We start from the raw sequence: 22,105 nt of genomic DNA, 5'->3' as shown, positions 1-22,105 counted from the left end.
ATCCTAGGCCAAGCCATCTACAACTGCTTCATCAATGACTTTCCCTCCAATCTATGAAGTGGGTATATTCATTGTGAAGTGTTAAATACTATTCCTGATAATTAAGCAGCTTGTTAAAAGCAGTCAGACCTGGAAAGTACTTAACCTTGAGCTAATAAATGATAAGTCACTTGGCTGATGCTTCAGCACAATGCTGAGAGAGTGCTGCAGTGTCGATTTTTGCATGCAATGTTAAACTAAGGCCATAGGCTTTCTAAGGTTGGCTTTGAGATCCAAGATCATTATCTGATTGCTGTTTCTGGGAATTTGTTTCATGTCAATTTTGTTTATTACTATAGCAATGACCGCATTTCAAAAAAACACTTCACAGGGTGTAGCTGTTAGGAACTTGTTGAAATTTTGCAAGCTACTCTCTGAATGGCAGACATCTTTAAAATTCCATTGGAACATATGAAATAAACTCAGTAGCAAACATGCTGTCATTTATAATTTACCTTTTGACAAAATTACTCCTGTACAAAAATGATTGGAGCTGAGCAATTGTATGTTTGTTCAGTTTAGTAAGTTTGGATCCAAAACATTTGTAAATTTGTTCAGTGCTTATTTATTGCTTTTTATAATTTGTAAGATCATTTTAATTTTTTCATGTTTGTTTCTGTCTTATTATTTAGTGTATTTCCCATGGAGCACTTGAATGTTCAAGAGCAATTTATGCACATGCCCTCCAGGTTTTCCCAAGCAAAAAAAGTGTGTGGTTGAGAGCTGCGTACTTTGAAAAAAATTATGGCACCAGGTACTATTACAATATTTCTATTTCACTAGCGTAACTGTGCTTGGCAGAGGTGATTGAAAATAATTGTCTTGTGTTCATCTGAGAACCTCTTTCTGTTTGGCTAACTTCTATTATGCGTAGTCTAGATCTGATAACTAGTCATATAAAAACAAGTTGCTATCACATTTAAATCATGATCATAGTCTGTATTTAAAAACCATCAAATTCGACAATACCTTACAATTACCCTGGTCAGAGACATTATGGCACACCTCTAAATTGGGAGAGACTTGAACGTAATTGCCCCAGTTTGGAGGTTTGTATGCTACTACTACAAGGTCCTTCCCTTAAGTTAGAATCTTAAGGTTTTTTTTCACATGCATTTAAATGTTAAAGATCTCATGATAACGTGAGGTGATTGTGTAATTTCATGCCTGAGATTTTGGAGAAGATTTTAGCTCAGGTTGTAAGTTTGCTTGCTGAGCTGGTGGCTTTGTTCTCCGATGTTACCCAGCATGCTGAAACATCATCAGTGAGCCTCTGGTGAAGCATTGGTGTTTTGTCCCGCTTGTTATTTATGTGTCTTGGTCTGTTGTGGTTGGTGATATCATTTCCGATCTGTTTCTGAGAGATGGGTAAATGGGGTCCACATCTATATGTTAATGGAATTCCAGTTTGAATGCCAGGCCTCCAGGAATTCCCGTGCATGTCTTTGGTTTGGCCTGACCCAGGGTGGATGTATTATCCCAGTCAAACTGATGTTGCTGTTAGTCTGTGTGTATGGATACTAGTGATAGTTGGTCATGTCTTTCGGTGGCTAGATTCCTGCCCACCTGTCTAATGTAATGTTTGTTGCAGTCCTTGCAGGCTATTTTGTATATGACACTCATTCTTCTGGCTGTGGATACGGGGCTCTTTAGATTCATCAGGAGCTGTTTCAGTGTGGTGATAGGTTTGCACCACCATGATGTCTAAGAGCCAAAGTAGTTTGGTCATCATCTCTGAAATGTCTTTGTATATAACGTGGCTAAAGTCTCAGGGCATGGTGTGTCTTATGTTTAGGTCTGTTGTGCAGGAATTGGCGGACTGTGCTTATCGGGTCACCATTGTTCTTGAACACATTGTATAGGTGTTTTTCCTCAGCTTGTCATAGTTCCTGGAAACTGCAATGTTTTGTGGCCCACTTAAATGATGTCCTGATGCAGCTCCGTTTGTGGTTTGGATAGTTGCTTCTATAGTTGAGCATCTGGTCTGAGAGAAAGTGAGGTGCTGGAGATCAGAGTTGAAAAGTGTGGAGCTGGAAAAACGGCTGGTCGAGCAGGAGACTAAGCCCTTCATCTGATCAGTGTGTGTGGCGTTCCTGTAAATGCTAGCCTGCAGCTCTCCATTGGCATTTCATTCTCCTGTGATGTCTCTGAAGGGGAGTTGTTATTGTTCTCTTCCTCTTTGGTGAATTTTATAGCAGTAAGGATATTGTTTATGTGCTTGTGGTTTCTTTTAGTTTGTTGTGTTTCGTGATGACAAAGGTGTTATGCACATAGCAGACCCAAAGCTTGGGCTGGATTGTGGGAAGGGCTGTTTGTTCTAACCTCTGGTTCTGCTAGAAGTCCTAGTATTGGTGATCCCATAGGTATCCCATTGATTTGTTTGTAGATCTTGTCATTGAAGGTGAAGTGGGTTGCGAGGCACAGGTCTAGTAGTTTGAGGATGCTTAAATAATTTTATGCCATTTTTACAATTTCTGGTAAGCCTCATTACATGTGAACCTGTAATGAATGACTGACCATAATTAATTATATTTATATCTAGTTTAAAAATGAATGATTTTCCCGGATTAACCATGAAAATAATGTCTAATCGTACTTAAATGAAGTGATCCTATCTTATTTCAGAGAATCTTTGGAAGCCCTTTTGCAAAGAGCTGTGGCTCACTGCCCAAAAGCGGAAGTTCTTTGGCTAATGGGAGCTAAGTCTAAATGGTTAGCTGGAGATGTGCCTGCAGCTAGAAGTATTCTTGCACTTGCGTTTCAGGTCTGTATGAACAACATTATCCTGTTTGATAAAAGTTTTAGAAAGTGCTTTGAATTGCCTCTTGATATATTGTTTTCACAATGATAATCAAAAAAAGTAAAATGCTATGGAGCCTATAAAACTTGTAGTTTTGATGCAAGTCCTGGGAACTGCAACAGTTGAGACAGCATCTTGAGAGCCAAACAGCTGCTTTTCATATTGACAACTTTGCATCAAAGGTTGATTTGGTAATAATAACCTTTTAAAACTGTGTTATACTTTCCTCCCTATTTTCTCCCTTTCACTTCCCTCCACTACTCTGTCATAACTTTTAGTTTGAAGATAAAGATAAGATAGACCAGAAGTCCCTGACTGCTACCAGGGTGAGAATTAGATCTATTTTTTCTTATCGTAGACATCCCTTGAGAACATATTAGAAATCGTGTAAATTCATAAAAAACAAGTTCTACTTTCAAAAATGTATTTTGATTCAGATTAGGACTCCCTTTGAATAAAAGATTAGTTTTAAAACACAAAATTATTAATTGCCTAATTCAGTATATATTTTAAATTCAGTAGAATAACAATAAAAGTAGTGGTATGCCAGGTTGGATCACTTAACAACACTTCTCTCAGAGTAAAACTAAACAGGAACAAGCTGCATTTCAGGCAGGTGCACATATTTTTGTTGTCATACCAGTGCATTGTCTGAGATATTATCTTCCAGCTTAGATATTAAAACTGAGGCTCCATCTGTCCGTCCTTGTGATTCAGCAGGATATAAAACATTCAAAAAGTGACGGTGCGTTCAGGTGCTCTGGCCAAAATCTCTCCCCCTGTTTTCTTGTGATCGGCAATCGCTCGCTAATGACTGCCTTTACGACCCCAACAGCTCAGATCTAAACTTGCTGTCCTGCCCCATTGAGTTGTGAATAGTAGTGTACAATGAAACAAATAGGAGTTGGGGCTTAAGCAAATACTCCTACCATCAATGGTAGGAGAACCTGGCACATGAGCATTTTCAACCATCTTTAAACGAATGACTGATCCATTTTGGCCCCCTTTGGTGATCCCCAGCATCACAGATTCAGTATTGGATCAATTCACTTCACTCCAGTGATATCATAAAGTAGCTGAAGACCTGAATATTGCAGAGGTGATAGACCCTGACAATATTCTGTTACAAGTACTGAAGACTGGTGCTACAGATCTAGCTGTGTTCTGAGCCAACCTGTTCCAGCACAGTTACAACACTGGCATCTACCCAATAATGTGGAAAACTGCTCATGTTTCAACCTCTGCATTAAAAAATAGGGCAGATCCAGTCCATTCAATTACTGCCCTATTCAGTTACTCTTAATGGATTACCATTACCATAAATTGATCTGGATCTGGACTAGTGTATATCTGTGGCCAAAAGAGCAAGTCAAAGGCTAGAAATTCTGCACTAAGTAAATTGCAGATTATCTCACCAGTGCCTCCTAAACACTTGGAAGGTGATGTGTTAGAAGTGTAATGGAATACTCTACACTTGTCAGTATGCAGCTGTAAAAATACTGGGACTCAACTCTATCCAATATAAAGCAGTTTGTTTGAATTGCGGACTATTCACCACCTTCAACATTCAATCCATACACCAGCGACAGAGGTAGCAAAGTCTACCATCTACAAGATGCACCAAGCATCTGTGAACCCTATAATGTAGAAGGAAGTAGACATAAGGTGCATGGGAGCACCACCACCTGCCAGTTCCCCTCCAAGTCACGTACTGTCCTAACTTGAAACTGTGTCACAATTCCTTCACTGACATTGGATCAAAGTTCTGGAACTCCCTTTGTAACAGCGTTGTGAATGTTCTTCCACTGCAAGGACTGCAGTGGTTCAAGAAGGCAGCTCATCACTTTTCTCAGGACACACAAGGATCGGCAATAATGGCTGATGTAGCCAGCGAAACCACATCGCTTGATGTGAAATATTGATGATATAGTTCTTTAATTTCAATAAATATATTTTTATTTGTAACAGGCTAACCCAAACAGTGAAGAAATTTGGTTGGCTGCAGTTAAGCTGGAGTCTGAGAACAATGAATATGAAAGAGCACGAAGACTGCTAGCTAAAGCTAGAAGCAGTGCTCCCACTGCAAGAGTAAGTAAATATAGAGCATTTTATATTTAAACTTAAAATAATCAGTACTCCTTTGGTTGGATGTATCAGTAATAATCGCACAACCTACCGAGTTTTGAGAAGATTTGTAGCACAGGTTGAGGTTCTGGATGTAGGTTTGCTCGCTGAAAATGAACCTTCCAGCTCAGCGAGTAAACCTACGTCCTTTGCACAACCTACTTTGTTGCCTTAAAGGAATATGTTGTGCTGTATATTTTAAATAATATTATGTGACTAACATATATTTTTCCAAGCTATGGATGAATTGAAAATATTTCTTGTCTCTACATTACCAATAGTTAGGATAATAATAAATTTAATCCCCCACTATCAACATCCTTGGGATTACAATTGACCAGAAACTCAGCTGGATTTGCCACATAAAGACAGGTCAGAAGCAAGGAATACTGTGGCGAGTAATTCACTTCCTGACTCCCCAAAGCCTGTCAACCATCTGCAAGGTACAAATCAAGAGTGTGATGGATTACTGTCCACTTGTCTGGATGTATGCAGCTCCAATAACACCCAAGAAGCTTGGCACTATACAGGACAAAGCAGCCGCTTGATTGGCACCACATCGACAAGCATCCAATCTCTCCAACAATGACCGTATTACATACCGCTGCTACTACCTACAGGATGCACTACAGAAATTTACCAAAGTTCCTTAGACTGCACCTTCCAAATCCGCAACCAGTTTGATCTAGAAGGACAAATGCAGCAGATACATGAGAATGCTGTCACTGTCAGTCCTGACTTAGTAGTATATCTGTTACTTCACTGTCGCTGGGTCAAAATCCTGGAATTCCTTCCCTGATAGTATTGTATTAAAAAGCAAACAAAACCTGGTTATAGTCCAAAAGGTTTATTTGGAAGTACTAGCTTTTGAAGCGCTGCTCCTTCATCGGGTAGCTGTGGAGCAGAATTATATTTGTTTTTGCTGATTACACACACACTCACCCACGCATACACATGCTGTCTCGTGTACATGCACACACACACCCCCAACGCCCTCACCAACACAGAGTCACACTCATGCACATACTGTACCAAGCACGCACACATATACACACAGGTCTATGGGGTGAATTTGTATTTGCAGATCCATTCTATTTTGCTCAAAAAGCACACAATCTGCAGGTAGTCGATCCATATAACATTTTATAAATTCCTACTTTAAAAATAGAACCAGTCTGACTCAAGATTGGGAGACAGACTGATTCTAACTTCACACCTTTAATGTATAGTCCAAGCAAAGATGTCACCTTTTTAATAAAACCTTAAGTTATCTCAAGAATGTGACTTAAAAGAAGTTCTGGGATTTACATATTAATGAACCAAAATCTCCAATCCATTGTGAAAGGTGAAAGACTTAACAATAAACTAAGTTCGTTTAATATATCGTTTCAGTTGCATGACACTATAATCTTTTGCTATAAATTCTGTGTCATATGATCCTGCTCCACAGCTACCTGATGAAGGAGCAGCACTTCGAAAGCAAGTGCTTCCAAATAAATCTGTTGGACTATAACCTGGTGTTGTGTGACATTTAACTCTGTCCACCTGAGTCCAATCCAGCACCTCCAAGTCAAAAATAATGAAGATAAATCCTATGAGTAAGACATTGTGTCTTTGCTTCCACAGGATACGCCTGAGAATAAATAGCTCTCGTTTTAGATTAACAAACTTACTGCTCAGTTATTAACATTTTCCGAATTTACTTGAACTGTAAGAAAACATTAAAATTCTCATTCCAGTATATTGCATTGTGAGAAAGTAAAAAATGACACTGAAAAATTGGAAATCTGCATTTTATATTTCAGATATTTAATTTTCTTTCCTGTCCCACTCCAGACAAAGTAATGGTTATTGATCTTCCTCTGCTTTTTGTAGGTATTCATGAAATCTGTGAAATTGGAATGGGTGTTGGGAGACATTCCTCGAGCTCGAGAGTTGTGTGATGAAGCATTAAAACATTATGAAGACTTCCCAAAACTGTGGATGATGAAGGGTCAGATTGAAGACCAAGTCGAAAATACAGAGAAAGCCCGTGAATCTTACAATCAGGGGGTGTGTAAGTTTGGTAACCATTAAATGAACAATGACTTAATAAATTGAGCATTTAAAGAAAATTTACCTGCATAAAAAGATACAATTTACCTTTTTTTGTTTAAAATTCTGAAATGATGCATAAATCATCTCTCCTTTAATTAGAAATTATTTTAATAACTACTGTTTGAATGTGATGCTGCTGTTATATACTTTTATTAAATTTTTTTTGTATTGTATATTTTTTCTGAACAGTTAAAGAAATGTCCACATTCCAGTCCACTGTGGTTGCTTCTATCCAGACTTGAAGAGAAAGCTGGTAATCTTACAAGGGCAAGGGCTATCTTAGAAAAGGCAAGGCTGAAAAATCCACAAAATCCGGAATTATGGTAGGAAGTAAAGCAGTACAAGGCTTTAATTAGCAACATACAGCTCTATAATTAACAAGTGCTCGTGCAATATGTAACCTTTTTGTAAAATTAAAATGATGCCCCAAGTCTATAGCAGTTGCTCACTTTTTGAAATTCTAGTTGAGAGCTAGGAAAATATTTCCATGGCCATCAACTGTATTTTGCTCCATTAGTTTCATTTACTTAAGAGTAGTTTTGGAATTTTTGATATTTAGCACACTAAGTAACTTGCTTCTGGAAAAATATTTCTGTTGTTTCTCAGGTTGGAATCTGTAAGATTAGAGTACAGGGCTGGTTTGAAAAATATTTCAAATACTTTAATGGCAAAGGCGCTACAAGAATGCTCCAATTCTGGTAAGTTCATTTCACGTACTTCGGAAGGAAAGTAAACAACATGCCTGGTGCTTCTGTTTACTAACTGCAGCCTTCATTCAAACTGGTTATCTTTTTGATGTTTGAGTATGTTTTCTTTTTTGAAGCACTTAATGCATTCATTTATAAACATTAGGGACAAATACTTGATACCAGTTTGCTACTCAAATTATTGGTATTGCTGTTGAAATCAGAAGAAAATTATTGCATAGTTCCAAGAAAGGATACACTGATCACAATGCATTCAGTTCAGTGTAATACAGGTAACATGTCAACTTTGTGCTGGTGTTCATTTCCACAGTTGCTTCATGTAGTCATTGCTCAGTTCAGTTTTGGTTGGCTGTGTTCATCACCTGTGGGAGGGAGATCGAAAACTGTAACTTCCCAGCACTGCTTAAAAGTAATATATAGATTTTAAAATGAGGTGCACTTTGGTGGCCTGATCCTAGCCATTATAGGGCAAGTGACAACTTGGGAGAGAGTGGATGCCAGAGTTTTCAGATAGTGCAATGGAGGCCTAGGTGGAGGAAGCAGAAAGGAGGATAGATGTCCTGAATCCACAAGAGGCAGTCCAGATTTGTGGAGAAAACAGAGCTACCAAATAACTGGTAATCAATGGCAAGAGTTCTGCCCAGAAGAACTGAATACAGTGCTGCAAGTACTGCAGTGATTTCATGTGAGTGGTGAACATCAATAGATGCATCTTTAAATGCCATATTCTGTTGACTGCACCACTAGCCTCTGATATTGTCCAAGTGACCACAATCGCATTACTTGTCTATCAAGCATCTCAATTGTAGCTCACAGTGAACATTCATTTTACTCCACCTTGCCTTATGTACTCAACACTCCTGCAAGCCTTTCCATATCTCAAACCTTGCATGCACTGCCAACTAATCAGCCATGACTGGTATGCTTTCATTGAATAGAGCACCTCTGTCACCTTTATGCGCAACAATCAATGGCAAGTTGCAAGGCAGTTCCAATCTAGAAGGAGTCAAACGCAAAGCAAATCAGCAACAGTTCACATTTCACATCAGAATATTCTATATTCTGTCAAATAGCATTGTTTAAGTAAAGACATGTTTATTTATAATGTTAGCAGTATGAAGGTTCATGTTTTTAAGCAGAATAATTAAACTCTTTTTTAAAAAGTATTCTTCGTGAAATAAATTCAGTTTATAATTCAGCCTGTTGTTTGTGTGATAGTGCTGGCTTCCCTGTCTGGTAATTTTGTCCGCTTTGCTTGTCATTAAATAGTATGGCTGGTTACACCTAGGTGCATTTTAGAATGGTTTTCTTTCTTCTCCTCTGAGAAATTGGTTTACTTTTGCTGCGTGTAATTGAATACTAGTGAAGCAACATATTAATGGTAATCAATCAAGATCCCTGTCACAATCAAAACATCCTATAGTTAACAACCCATTTGGAGTTTCTGAGGTGTCAGCCAATTCTCATTTAACTTGATGCTCAGGAAGCTTCAGAGAACCTGTCAATAAATGATTATTTAATTTTTTTAAGTTGTTGCCTTACATTTCTCAGACTTAAAACTAATTTGACAGTAAGTTGTAATTTCAATGAATGTTTTAGTGTAATGATGAATTAATTTTCAGCATCAATTTATCAATGTTGGACCTGGGTTCAAATCCTGCCAATAATATGCATTCAACTTGTCTTTTAATTAATTTTCAGCTGCAGTACTGATAAATTCACTTACGTTCTTTCAGATATCAGTTGTTAATTGTCCTTCAAAGGTTTGAGATGAAGTTTTGAAAATAAGGAGGTAGAGCAAGTACAGCAAAAACATTGGGTATTCCTGTCAAATTTGCCCATTTAAAACAAACTGTTTTACTTTATTTATGACAATAATTTGTGCCTTGTGTTAGCAACATGTAGTTTGTGCCTTTTGAGTTGCCTGAAGTAAATTCACAGTGGAACTGTATTTTGGATAATAATTAAAAAGATAAACATCTGAACAAGAAATTAAAAGGCAAGGGAAAGATCAAGAATGAGCTTGATAGGGTGGCTGTACCAAGAAGCGAATAGAGGTATGAAGGGCCAAACAGCTTTCAGTGCTGTATCATGCTTTAATTCCGATTGGATGCATAATAGAAAAGGTGATTTGCTCTTTAACAATATCTCGTACAACATAACAGCAATGATGTCATAATGATTCAGCATTTAAACTTTGCACTCAGCAATACTTTAACATTGCAGATCTAGCACTCAAGCTTACCAATAGACCCTTGTGGAATTATTTTGTTGAAATTTGCTCTAACATGGAGCTAAAGTGTAGTAGTGCCCTCCTCAGGAAATATGGGATCTATGTGAACACAAGAAGTAACAGCAGCAGGAGGCTGTTTAGCCCTTCAAACTTGATCTACTTAACAAAATCATGGCTGATCCATCATTTTATTGCTATGTGCTTTCATTCTCTCAATTTCTAAATGTGTCAGTCTATGCCTTGAACTTGTTCAACAACTGGTCAAGGAACTGTCTGTCACTTTAAATTAAAGAATTATTATAGAGTCAAGGAAACAGACCCTTCGGTCCAACTTGTCCATGCCGACCAAATCTCCCAACGCAATCTAGTCCCACCTACCAGCACCTGGCCCATATCCCTCCAAACCCTTCCTGTTCATCTACCCATCCAGATGCCTATTAAACGTTGCAATTGTACTAGCTTCTACTACTTCCTCAGGCTGCTCATTCCATAACGTATCACTCTCTGTATGAAAAAGTTGCCCCTTAGGTCTTTTCTTTATCTTTCTCCTCTCACCCTAAACCTATGCCCTCCAGTTCTGGACTACTCCCAGTCCAGGGAAAAGACTTTATCTGTCTATTTATTCTATCCATGCCCCTCATAATTTTGTAAACCTCCATAAGGTCACCCCATAGCCTCCGATGCTGCAGGGAAAACAGCCTCAACCTGTTCAGCTTCTCATTCTGTAGCTCAAATCCTCCAATCCTGGCAATATCCTTGTAAATCTTTTCTGAACCCTTTCAAGTTTCACAACATCTTTCTGATATTTATTGATCAATCCAGAATTCGAAATTGGAATTGTCAGATCGCCCACACGTTAAACAACCCACTCTTTTTTTTTGCAATGGAAATAAAGATAAAAGTTCTGCCCAGTATTTGAGCATCAACATGGTTTAAAATAAGTATTAAATGATTTATTGCGTTAGTAAGATTGCTGTTTTGAAGTAATGGCTGAATCAATCATATTTAGACGGTGTTGAGAAGATCAAGGACATCCTAAATCACATTCCAAGTGCTTGAATACTAGTGAATAATACAACAGGAGATGGACCTATGATGTCACATAACTGTTACATCACAGAAGGTGGCCATTCAACTCATGTCAGCATAGGTTCTATTACCTAATGCCAAATTCCTGACTTTTTTCCTTTTATCCCTTCACACCATTTCTATCCAAGCAATTGTAAAATACCCTGTTGAATGCTTCAATTGAACCTGCCAATTCCACATTTCCAGGCAGTACATTCCATACCCTAACCAATTGCTATGTGAAAACATTTTTTTTCTCTCTCATTACTCTTGCTACTTTTACACATCACTAAATTAACCTTTTTTCTATGAGTTGGAATAGGTTCTTCTTATCTGTTCTGTCCAGCCTGCTCATGATTTAAAAAACCCCTACTGAATCTCCTTGCAACCTCTCCTGTCGTTGGAGAACAAGCGCAACTTTTTCAAGTCTGTCTTAATAACTGAAGTTTCTCATTCCTGAAACCATTTTTGTAAATCGTTTCTGTACTTTCTCCGATGTATTCATGTCTTTCCTATAATGTGCCCACAATTGTACAAATTTTTTAAATAAGGCCTAGTGAGTGTAGTCTACACAAAGAATGAATACATTTTCTTTGTATTCATTATAAAAGATTTGCATTATTCCAGTGAATGTTTTGGAAATGTTTTATTTATAGGTATTCTTTGGGCTGAAGCTGTTTTCCTGGAAGCAAGACCACAAAGAAAGACCAAAAGTGTAGATGCTCTGAAGAAATGTGAGCATGATCCTCATGTCCTCCTTGCAGTTGCAAAGTAAGTTGCTACATCCAGTCTTTTGCTTAAATGTAGTAATGATATGCAGAAACATTGTGTTGTCATAATATTGCAGCAAAGCAAACTAATTCACTTCAATACCGCTTCATGTATAGACAGCCTAATTCTAAAGCAGTACTGGAATTGCGCATGGTTTCTGGAGCAGGAACATTAAGTCCATTTCACTGTGGAATCAAATAGGCTCGGGCTGTTTTCCTTAGACCCTCAGAGTCTGAGAGGTAACCTCATAGAGGTTTACAAAATCATGAGGTGTATGGATAGGGTAAATAAACAAAGTCTTTTTCCTGGGGTGGGGGAGTCCAGAATGAGAGGGCATAGGTTTAGGGTGAGAGCGGAAAAATTTAGAAGTGACCTGAGGGGCACCTTTTGTCACGCAAATAGTGTGTGTATGGAATGAGCTGTCAGGGAAAGTGATGGAGGCTCTTACAATTATGGATTTAAAAGGCATCTGGATGGGAACACAAATAGGAAGAGTTTAGAGGGATATGGGCCAAGTACTGGCAAATGGGACTAGATTAATTTAGGATATCTGTTTGCCATGGAAGAGTTGGATTGAAAGATCTGTTTCTGTCCCATACATCTGTATGACTGTCTGTAATTCTGCATTTAGACCAGCATTCCCTCTAATTTGTGAAGTCACTGAGCATGCAAGCCTACATTCTCTCGTTTTTCATTTCTTTAGTGCAGGCCTCCACAGTCTGTGCATCAGCAACTTGCAAAACTGGAAATCAATATATCAGGAAGGGTTGGCATGCCAATAAGTCTGGCGTGAACCCTCTGAGCAACTGCATGGCCGCACATTTCAGTTATAGTGTTGGTGCTGATGTATTGAGATCCAGTTCCAGCTGCTGCATGTCGAACGTGGAGGTCTGTACAGTGAAAAGCAAAGGAGGGTCCGAAATTTTCACACTAAAATTTGTACAGTCTCCAAATGTGCAGTTCGAATCTACCCAGGATTAGTAGGGTGTAAAGAGCAAAATTAGTTCAACATTTAATGCATTTAACAATATATTTCCTGTTTAAAACACGTCAGTTCTAGTGTGAATGCGAACTACTAAAGAGAAAGATTGAAATAGTTTAATGATAAATTTATGCTGCTATTTAAGTGAATTATGTTTAGATTGTCTTTTATAGTTACCTTATAATTTTGGTATAATTCTTTAGTTAAGAAAAATAACATTTTAATAATTAAAGAGGAATAAGAACAAAGAGTCATAGAGATGTACAGAATGGAAATAGACCCTTTGGTCCAACTCGTCCATGCTGACCAGATATCACAAACTAATCCAGTCCCATTTGCCAGTACTTGGCCCATATCCCTCTTAAATCCTTCCTATTCATGTACCCATCTGGATGCCTTTTAAATATTGTAATTGAACCAGTCTCTTCCAAATCCTCTGGCAGCTCATTCCATATATGCACCACCTTTTGCATGAAAAAGTTGCCCCTTAGGTCCCTTTTAAATCTTTCTCCGCCCAGTCTATACTTATGCCAAGTTTAGTCTAGTTCTGGACTCCCTCCAACCCGGTGAAAAATCCTTGTCTATTTACCTTATCCAAGCCCTTCATGATTTTATAAACCTTTAAGGTCATCCCTCAGTCTCCAAAGCTACAGAGAAAACAGCCCCAGCCTATTCAGCTTCCCTATAGCTTGAACCCTCAAACCTTGGCAATATCCTTAAAAATCTTTTCTGAATCCTTTTAAGTTCCAAATGTAGTGTCAAAAATATTAATTCTCAGATCATTTGATTCTATTAAATTGCATTAATCCCTGTGTTGGAGTATTTTCAAAATGAATAGCAGTGTTCCTTGATGTTTGTAATTTGTTTTGTTCTTCTAAGTCAGGTTAACTGTTTCCAGTTTATAGCTACAAAATGTTACCCTATTGCATGTATGCATTCAATAAAAAGTTATTAATTTCCTGCCTGTTGTTGGAAAATAGGATAACTAGAAATGCCAAGTCATTTCTTTATAGCAACAGTACTTTGTTTTTCAAATTGCATTTCTTTTGTATTTCAGACTGTTCTGGAGTGAACGTAAAATAACCAAGGCTAGAGAGTGGTTCCACAGAACTGTCAAAATTGATCCTGATCTTGGAGATGCTTGGGCTCTGTTCTACAAATTTGAGCTACAGCATGGCACTGAGGTAACCAGATGATCTCTAAATAAAGACCTAGGTTTATATTTCAGTGTCATTTTTGGGAGCCTTGTTTTGGTTCTTATTTGTGATTTTATTCCCAATTTGGAGCTGCCAAATGTCAGGATATATTGCTGTATGCCAGATGAAAATGTAACTCCATCTGCAGGAATTAATTACTTCCAGCATTTTAGTCTGAAGCATAGGCTATTGCATGAATGGTGGAAGTAAATTAATGGGAGATGAGAATATTGCTAAGTTGGTTCGTTGTTCATTCTCAAGCTTTTGGCTCCACATTACCATAGAAAAGAGATTTATCATCCATATGAAATATGGTGAACCTGCATTCATACAAATCTATGGCTTACCCAAATTAAAATAGTTTATTGAATATAAACTATTCAACATGCCCATGTGCAGCACTTGGGCATGTTGGTAAGTGGTTGATGTTATCATTGATGGGGTATATATAGTGCATATTGGGTAGGTTTGTGAGAAGATTTGCAGCTCGGGCGCTCGTTGTTGTGGTTCTGTTCGCCGAGCTGGGAATTTGTGTTGCAGACGTTTCGTCCCCTGTCTAGGTGACATCCTCAGTGCTTGGGAGCCTCCTGTGAAGCGCTTCTGTGATCTTTCCTCCGGCATTTGTAGTGGTTTGAATCTGCCCCTTCCGGTTGTCAGTTCCAGCTGTCCGTTGCAGTGGCCGGTATATTGGGTCCAGGTCGATGTGCTTATTGATTGTATCTGTGGATGAGTGCCATGCATGTGGGAATTCCCTGGCTGTTCTCTGTTTGGCTTGTCCTATAATAGTAGTGTTGTCCCAGTCGAATTCATGTTGCTTGTCATCTGCATGTGTGGCTACTAAGGATAGCTGTTCGTGTCGTTTCTGGCTAGTTGGTGTCTAGGGAATTCCTAGAGGCATGACACTCATCCACAGATTCAGTCAATAAGTACGTCGACCTGGACCCAATATACCGGCCACTGCAACAGACAGCCTGAAACTGACGACCAGAAGCGGCAGATTCAAACCACTATAAATGCCGGAGGAAAGATCACAGAAGCGCTTCACAGGAGGCTCCCAAGCACTGAGGATGTCACCTAGACAGGGGATGAAACGTCTGCAACACAAATTCCCAGCTCAGCGAACAGAACCACAGCACATTGGGTAGGATAACTAGAAAAGTGTATAACCAGATAAATGCTCCGATAGCCCATTACCTAGCCAGAATGGTTTTGAAACTTCTACCCTTAAGTACAGGTTGTAAAAAGAGCGCGGGTTAATCTGATTAATAGAAAAATGAATGATCCTCAGGTGCTGAAAAGGTGCAGTTTAATTTTGTATTGCAGATGAATAAGAGTGCTGATAATTCAAGGAATGGATTACCAAAATTAAAAAGCTAGTGTAAGATATCCAATGAGTTATTAGTATTCATGAACCACATAAATGATCAATAATGAATAAACAAATAAGCGTGAGCTAAAAATCTTCAAACTTAAGAGGAGGTTTTACAATACCTCTGGTTGTTTGCATCAATATTTTGTTAATTTTATTTAACAATAATATAATTTTGGACCAAGTATGGTTTTTCTAGATTTACTATTTAGAATAAACTGTAGTTTTAAAGCAACTTTATTACACTGTAAGCTAAACATTTACTTTTAAACATAACAGTAAAACAAATGGATGTTATTTTTACCAATCTGTAATTTTAAATATATACTCTATCCTGATTCTGTACAAAAAAGTATTAAAGTTGCCAAAACACATTTTTGAATTATAAGATGAAGGTGCTCAATCTGCTAGTAAATCTCTGTTAAATATAGGATAGCTAGGTCAGAACTGTTCAATAATTCAGAAATGGACTGAACAATTTACAATTTCTGCATATGGCTTTACTTGAATCTTCACAGTGAACAGCATTGAATATTATGTTTACATAGATTTTTTAAAAATTAATCAAAGCTTCAAATTCATTTTAGTTTATCCTCCCTTATAGGAACAGCATGAGGATGTGAAAAGGCGTTGTGAAAATGCAGAGCCAAGACATGGAGAATTATGGTGTGAAGTGTCAAAAGACATTAAGAACTGGCAAAGAAAAATTGGAGAGATTCTTATGCTTGTAGCTGCTCAAATAAGAAATACGTTTTGAAATTTTGTTTGAAGATATTGTATCTAAAGATTTGCTTTTTTTTATTAGAATAGCTTAATCTTTCATTGCAGAAATCTGTTATCTCCTCTGTCTTCCTTTCCCCATGTAATTTTGTTACATGTAATTTATGCAACTTCTAAAATTTTCTGCTGGGAAACTATTTGTTATTGTGTACAATACTATTTTAAAATAAATAGTGTCTTCATAGTTTTAAGCAGTGGATAATATATTTTTAAAAACTGAAGATGTTGGATGTAGTATAGTAACTGTTAACTGCTGGAGGGTGGAAAAATTAAATAAATAGATTCTGTGGGTACAGGAAACTTGCATAAATGGCTGGAGAAAAATTGCATGTGAAATACGATTTTGTTGTTCAAGTAAGTTGTTTTAGTTACCATGTTAAATCTACAAGAACTATTAAGTCTGTTCAGTCTGAATACTTTTTAATACAGTTCAAATTCAAAATAGTGTTCTGAGTTATGGGCTTTGTCTCAATTATGCTATCCTGAATGAGTAAAATTGTTTTGAATTTAAGGATAGCATTGTATGTTCCTGTTATAATTTCCATATGCAATTACGTTCCTAAAATCATACAGTAGATAGTTTTGTCAGTGTGTGGTTGTAGAACCATCTGGAATGAAGACTGAATCAAATGGCCCACTTGCAATACTGAATGCTATTTCCATACGTAGGCACTGCACGCACATTTGCTCTAAAATTAGCAAATTGGAGTAATAATTTGAAAGTTACGCAACAATGCCATTTGTTTGCTATGAAAACCGCTATGTGTAGGACTGGCAGAAATTTTAAAAAGCCAGCTTTAGAATGAGTTGCTTCTTTTGCTCAAATGAAGGCTTAACAGTCTCCGGTTCCTCCCGCAGTCCAAAGATGTGCAATATGTTCTACGTTAGGTGGATTGGCCATATAAAATTACCCCATGGTGTCCAAGGATGTGTAGGCTAGGCAGATTAGCCAGGGTTAATGCAGGGATGGAGTAGGGAACTGGGTCTGAATGGACTCTGGGCCTGCTTTCTGCACTGTAGGGATTCCATGATTCTATAATGGAAGTGAAGGAAACAACAGTTTAACGGTAGGCAAGGCACACCAATCTAAAAAGTATTTGGGCTAAACAATTAAATCCATTATTTCCTTCAAAGATCAATCACCAGGGGGAAAGAAAAATGTCAAACCTGAAGTATGAAGTTAAAAATCACACAACACCAGGTTATAGTCCAACAGGTTTAACTGGAAGCACACTAGTTTTCGGAACATCGCTCCTTCATCAGGTGGTAGTGGAGGGCTCAATCCTATCACAGAATTTATAGTAAAAATTTACAGTGTGATGTAACTGAAATTATACATTGAAAAATTGATAAGTCTTCAATCTGTTTGAATACCATGATAGTTTCACTTCTTTCATGTGTAAATCACAAAACCTTTTATAAAAGTTGCATTCTCAGGTTAGCTGTTAACAATGGGTGATAGCTAGACAATATGTTGAAGGTGTTAGCCCCCTGTGTTCTCGGTCTATGCCATGATGTTTAGATTGATTCTATTCTAAAAAGTGAGATATCAGAGTTTTACATGAATGCATGCAGTTTTTAAGCAAAGTAAATGTAACCCTGAAAGTACAAATTCACCCACAAAATGTGTGCGCATGTGGGTCTTTGTCTGTCAGGGTACGATGCCTAACTCATCGACCTCCAGTTCCGACGTGCCACAGCAAGGAACCGTAATGACCTCCTCAGGAGGCAGGTATGAGCTGCAACTGACGGTACCAACACCGGCATCTCCAAATACTGAAGGATGAAAGTCACGTGTGTACGTTTTGTTACCACTTTCTGTAAATATATTAAATTGTGCTAGATTGAGGCATCATGTTGTGTTTACCTGTTTTTTTCCTGCATACTTGTATATGAGGATAATTTGCTGGGAATTTGGATGAGGACAGAAGAGGCTCACGGTTTACTTCCTTAATGAGAATTGAGAACGAAATGGTGAAGCTGAATAAATTAGTCAAATGAGCTCCAAAAAGTGAATGATTGGATTTTGATAACGGAAAAGCAAAAGGGAGGGGTAATCATTTTTATTTTAAAAATTGCTAATAATGCTTTACTACTCCTAAGAATACAATGCAGTAATTCAAAGTATCTTTTGGGCAGCACCATTTCGGGAACAAATCTTGCTTCTATTACTGGGCAATTTACATGGGGATGTCATTAAAATTTGTCAGTTTAGCAGCATCTGGGGTATAGTTGCAAATGTTTCAATATTTGGGCAATTTCTTTAGCCCTAGAGACACTTATTGTTGAACATGATCTGCAATAGAACTATCATTCCAACAATCTTAAGTATGGGGAAATTGTAGGAACGCTGCAGCAATCATTGCTTATTGTAATTGCCTGAAACATTCAGGAGCAATGAAGTAATGACAAGCAACAAACCCTTGAGAAATAAAAGCAGTGCTAAGTCAAGCAGCGCTTGGAAAGAAACAGTAGACATTTGAGCTTTTAATTACAACTAGAAGAAAGAAAAATGACAAGTGCAGAGACAGGAAAAGGGGCAAGGAGAAAGGAACAAAAGGGAAACTGATGGACAGGGACAATTCAGTAACAATATCCTATGGTAATTGGACAAGATGCAAAAGATGAGTGTAGAAATATAAATGAAACAGTCTTATCCTTCAGAAAGCTCAGGAGCATTCTCTTCTAGGTGTAGTGTGAATTGGTACGAACAAAGGTCATTGTTAATAAATTGCATCGCAGTGTTCTCCCCTATGTATGTCAGTATTTAAATCAGCCAGCATTTTTGTACTTAAAGCATAACAAGCCTGTGGCTCTTCTCTCCACACCCCCCTCTCTTTCTCTCCCCACCCACAGACACCCTGGAGCAATTAACTACTCATGTCTTCCTTTGAGTTGTCCAGCTATAGTAAAGTCCTATCTATACTTGATTGGTGATTGATGCACATATTGTAACCTTGAGTCAGAAACTTGGATATAATTGATGTTTCTGAGTTGAAGAATAAGGCTGTAGTGATGATTTGCAACTTAAAGGGAATATGTCCTGAAGCAAGCCATAGCCATGATTACAGTTGTGAAATGTAGACTTAGAACAGTATTCTAATGAAGTTGCCTTAATTAGATAAGCTTAGTGTGAGTGACTTTTTGTCAGTTATATGGTTGCTATGTTGGTTACAGGGATTGTAGACTAGAAATAATTGTTAATATTAACTTTCTATTTCATATGCCATCGTTTAGGATAGTGCATGGGCTAAGGTATGAAATTAATAATAAAGTATTTGAGAGTTCAAGGTGACAGTGGCAGTTGTGTAATACTTCTGAGGTAGTACCCCAAAAAACCCTATGAAAGCTATTACTTATCGCATTAAAAATTCTTAATTAATTTACTATGGTTGAGGAAAGTCAACCTGCCACCTTGTCATGACTACTCTGTATGTGCTAAATTCTGCAATATATGGTGGGCTCAAATCAAAAACAGAATCATATAAGACACAAAGTTCCAAAACAGCTGGCTGGAACTGCATTGTCTGGCATACTGTGTAAGAGTGGAGAGGAAGCATCTTTTATCCGTGCCTGCAACAGGGGATAGATGCATTGCACATGCATATTAAAAAGTTTAACACCTGCTTGAGGCTGCTGATGGCTGCTTTGAGACAAATTATTGCCTCATGGGCTGCATTTGGAAACAAAGAAAATATGTAACTTCCCTAAGTAAAAGGTACCCACATGCATAGTTCCAGTTGCTGCCATATCCACCTAGCAAATCTGATCCATCCCAGACATTGCGTCTCTCTGGCTCCATATTACTCCAGGCACCCAGCCCTCCATTTTTCTCTGGGAATTGCTCCACAGAGCTAAGGATCTAATGGCTCCCAAGAGCCCTTGCTGGCCCTGACTCTTTTGCATTGATGATCTAGGCCCAGTGTGCTTTAACAGTGATATCATATGGATTCTTCACTATTGGTTTCAAACACTGAATTTCTATTGACCCACTAACAACTTCAGAGTTCTCTTAAAACAAAAGATTGTGGATACAAAAACAGAGATTGCAAGAGAAACTCAGCAAGTCTGGAAGCATCTGTGAAAAGAAAGTGGAGTTATCTTCAAAAACTGAACATCAGTCACAAAAGATGTGTTTAGATAACTATGATGTTCATTAGGATTGCTAGAGGCTGAACATGACGAAAGTATCAAAAGATGATTAAATCTGAATAAATCCAATATACAAGGGGTGATAGCTAACTCTGATATCAGATCATTTGGAAATCACCCTGCTGTAACTGTGATGTAGAATGTAATTCATATATATTTTAGACCTTTCCTAGTGGTCTAGTGGTTCTGATTTGGCGCTGTCACTGCCACGGCCTGGGTTAGTTTCCCAGCTAGGGAATCTGAGTTAGGGCAGCATGGTGGCTCAGTGGTTAGTACTGCTGCCTCACAGTGCCATGGACCAGGTTTGATTCCATCCTCAGGTGATTGTGTGGAGTGTGCATATTCTCCCTCTGCATGGGTTTCCTCTGGGTGCTCCGGTTTCCTTCCACAGTCAAAAGATATGCAGATTAGATAAATTGGCCGTGCTAAATCCAAGAATGTACAGGGTAGATGGGTTAGCAGGGTTACAGGTATAGGGTAGGGAGTTGGGTCTGGGAGAGACGCATGAGAGTCAAAGTAGACCTGATTGGCTGAACGGTCTGCTTATCCACTTCAGGGATTCTAAGAAAATATTGTATAATAACGTTTTTAAGTTTGAATGTTTGAATTAATGACATGGATTTTTCTGTATCTGTAGAATTTGATTATTACCTAGTAAATATTTCCATAGCCATGGTGATTTGTTTTTAAACAACTTGATAGGGAGGTAACTTTCAGAACAAATTGCTTTTTTGTGTACATTAGGAGAGTTTCCAACTAAGCAAGGTAAATATGCGTGCGTTGGGGATTATGCTGGAAAGTTCTAGACTTTTTTTAAGCTCATGAAAATAGCCAGAGCCTGAAATAAAGGATTTTTATTTAGTTTCAGTTTGGGGTAGTTCTGCATAAATCCTTGGATGTAGACATAAAAGCAAATTCCCAGGAAAGGGAAAAGACAATAAAGATAGGTGACCTTAAAGTAAGAGGTTTTGTATTAGTTCCAGACTAAAAGTGTTTGAAAAAGACCCTGGCGAGATTATTTGAGGCTGAGAACATTTGAATTCAGGTGTATAAAAGATACTAGAAAAAAAACTATCAAATTTCCCAGACTGAGAATTGAAGTTACACAGTTAAATCCATTGAAATGTTAATGGATACAATTTTTTCTCTGGTGTCAGTTTTGGACAAGGATATTTTTGGGATCTGTAAAGAAGTGCTTTGAGAATTAATGGAATTCTGTTTTACTTTGTCTTTCAAAATGTTTAAATGTGTAAATAGTTTGGGTTTATTCAATTCTATTTTTGTTTCCTGTGTGAAATAACAGCTACTTTACTGTTAAAACCAAGCTGGCAACATCTCAGGAAGAGAACACCTAGTTAGAAACAAAACAAAACTATGATCTCTCAAGCCAGATTTCAGATTGCACTCTGACTTGTCCAGGAAGTATATCAGATAGGATCAGAATATAACTCTTAAACCACAATATTGAAAAGATGCTGCAGTAAAACATGACTATTTGCATTATGGCTCCTGGACAAATCATTACTTTTTCATAGCCCTTAAAAATTAACTTACCTATGCAGCCTACGTGTGTAGAATACTGTTAGTAGTTGATATGAATAGTGCTGGAATATGGATATTGTTATACTGCAGAAAACATTTCCAATGTGTTCTCAGTCTACCATTAGTTTGTACAATCACCAGCAGTGACTCCACAGCTTGGGACTGAGATTGGAATATTATTGCCATGGGGGAAGACAGCTGGTGTCAACAAATGATTTCAGAAACCTTGTGTAGAATCAGTATTC

The 22,105-nt window shown here is 37.9% G+C and overlaps 1 protein-coding gene across 1 annotated transcript in view; it reads left to right on the top strand.

Annotated features, from left to right (window-relative positions):
- prpf6 (PRP6 pre-mRNA processing factor 6 homolog (S. cerevisiae)) overlaps positions 1–18,011 on the top strand; it is a 57,062-nt gene extending 39,051 nt beyond the window's left edge. The window contains exons 13-21 of the mRNA XM_060836370.1: positions 672–793; positions 2,665–2,803; positions 4,808–4,927; positions 6,839–7,015; positions 7,250–7,383; positions 7,667–7,758; positions 11,725–11,839; positions 13,879–14,005; positions 15,991–18,011. Of these exons, the coding sequence (XP_060692353.1) occupies positions 672–793; positions 2,665–2,803; positions 4,808–4,927; positions 6,839–7,015; positions 7,250–7,383; positions 7,667–7,758; positions 11,725–11,839; positions 13,879–14,005; positions 15,991–16,143 (1,179 nt within the window). The 3' untranslated portion in view covers positions 16,144–18,011. The remainder of the gene's footprint in view (positions 1–671; positions 794–2,664; positions 2,804–4,807; positions 4,928–6,838; positions 7,016–7,249; positions 7,384–7,666; positions 7,759–11,724; positions 11,840–13,878; positions 14,006–15,990) is intronic.
- The last annotated feature ends 4,094 nt before the right edge of the window (positions 18,012–22,105 follow it).

This window comes from Hemiscyllium ocellatum, chromosome 15 (assembly GCF_020745735.1).
Source record: "Hemiscyllium ocellatum isolate sHemOce1 chromosome 15, sHemOce1.pat.X.cur, whole genome shotgun sequence".
NCBI classification, from domain to species: Eukaryota; Metazoa; Chordata; class Chondrichthyes; order Orectolobiformes; family Hemiscylliidae; genus Hemiscyllium; species Hemiscyllium ocellatum.
This window is presented reverse-complemented; position numbering and strand designations above follow the sequence as displayed.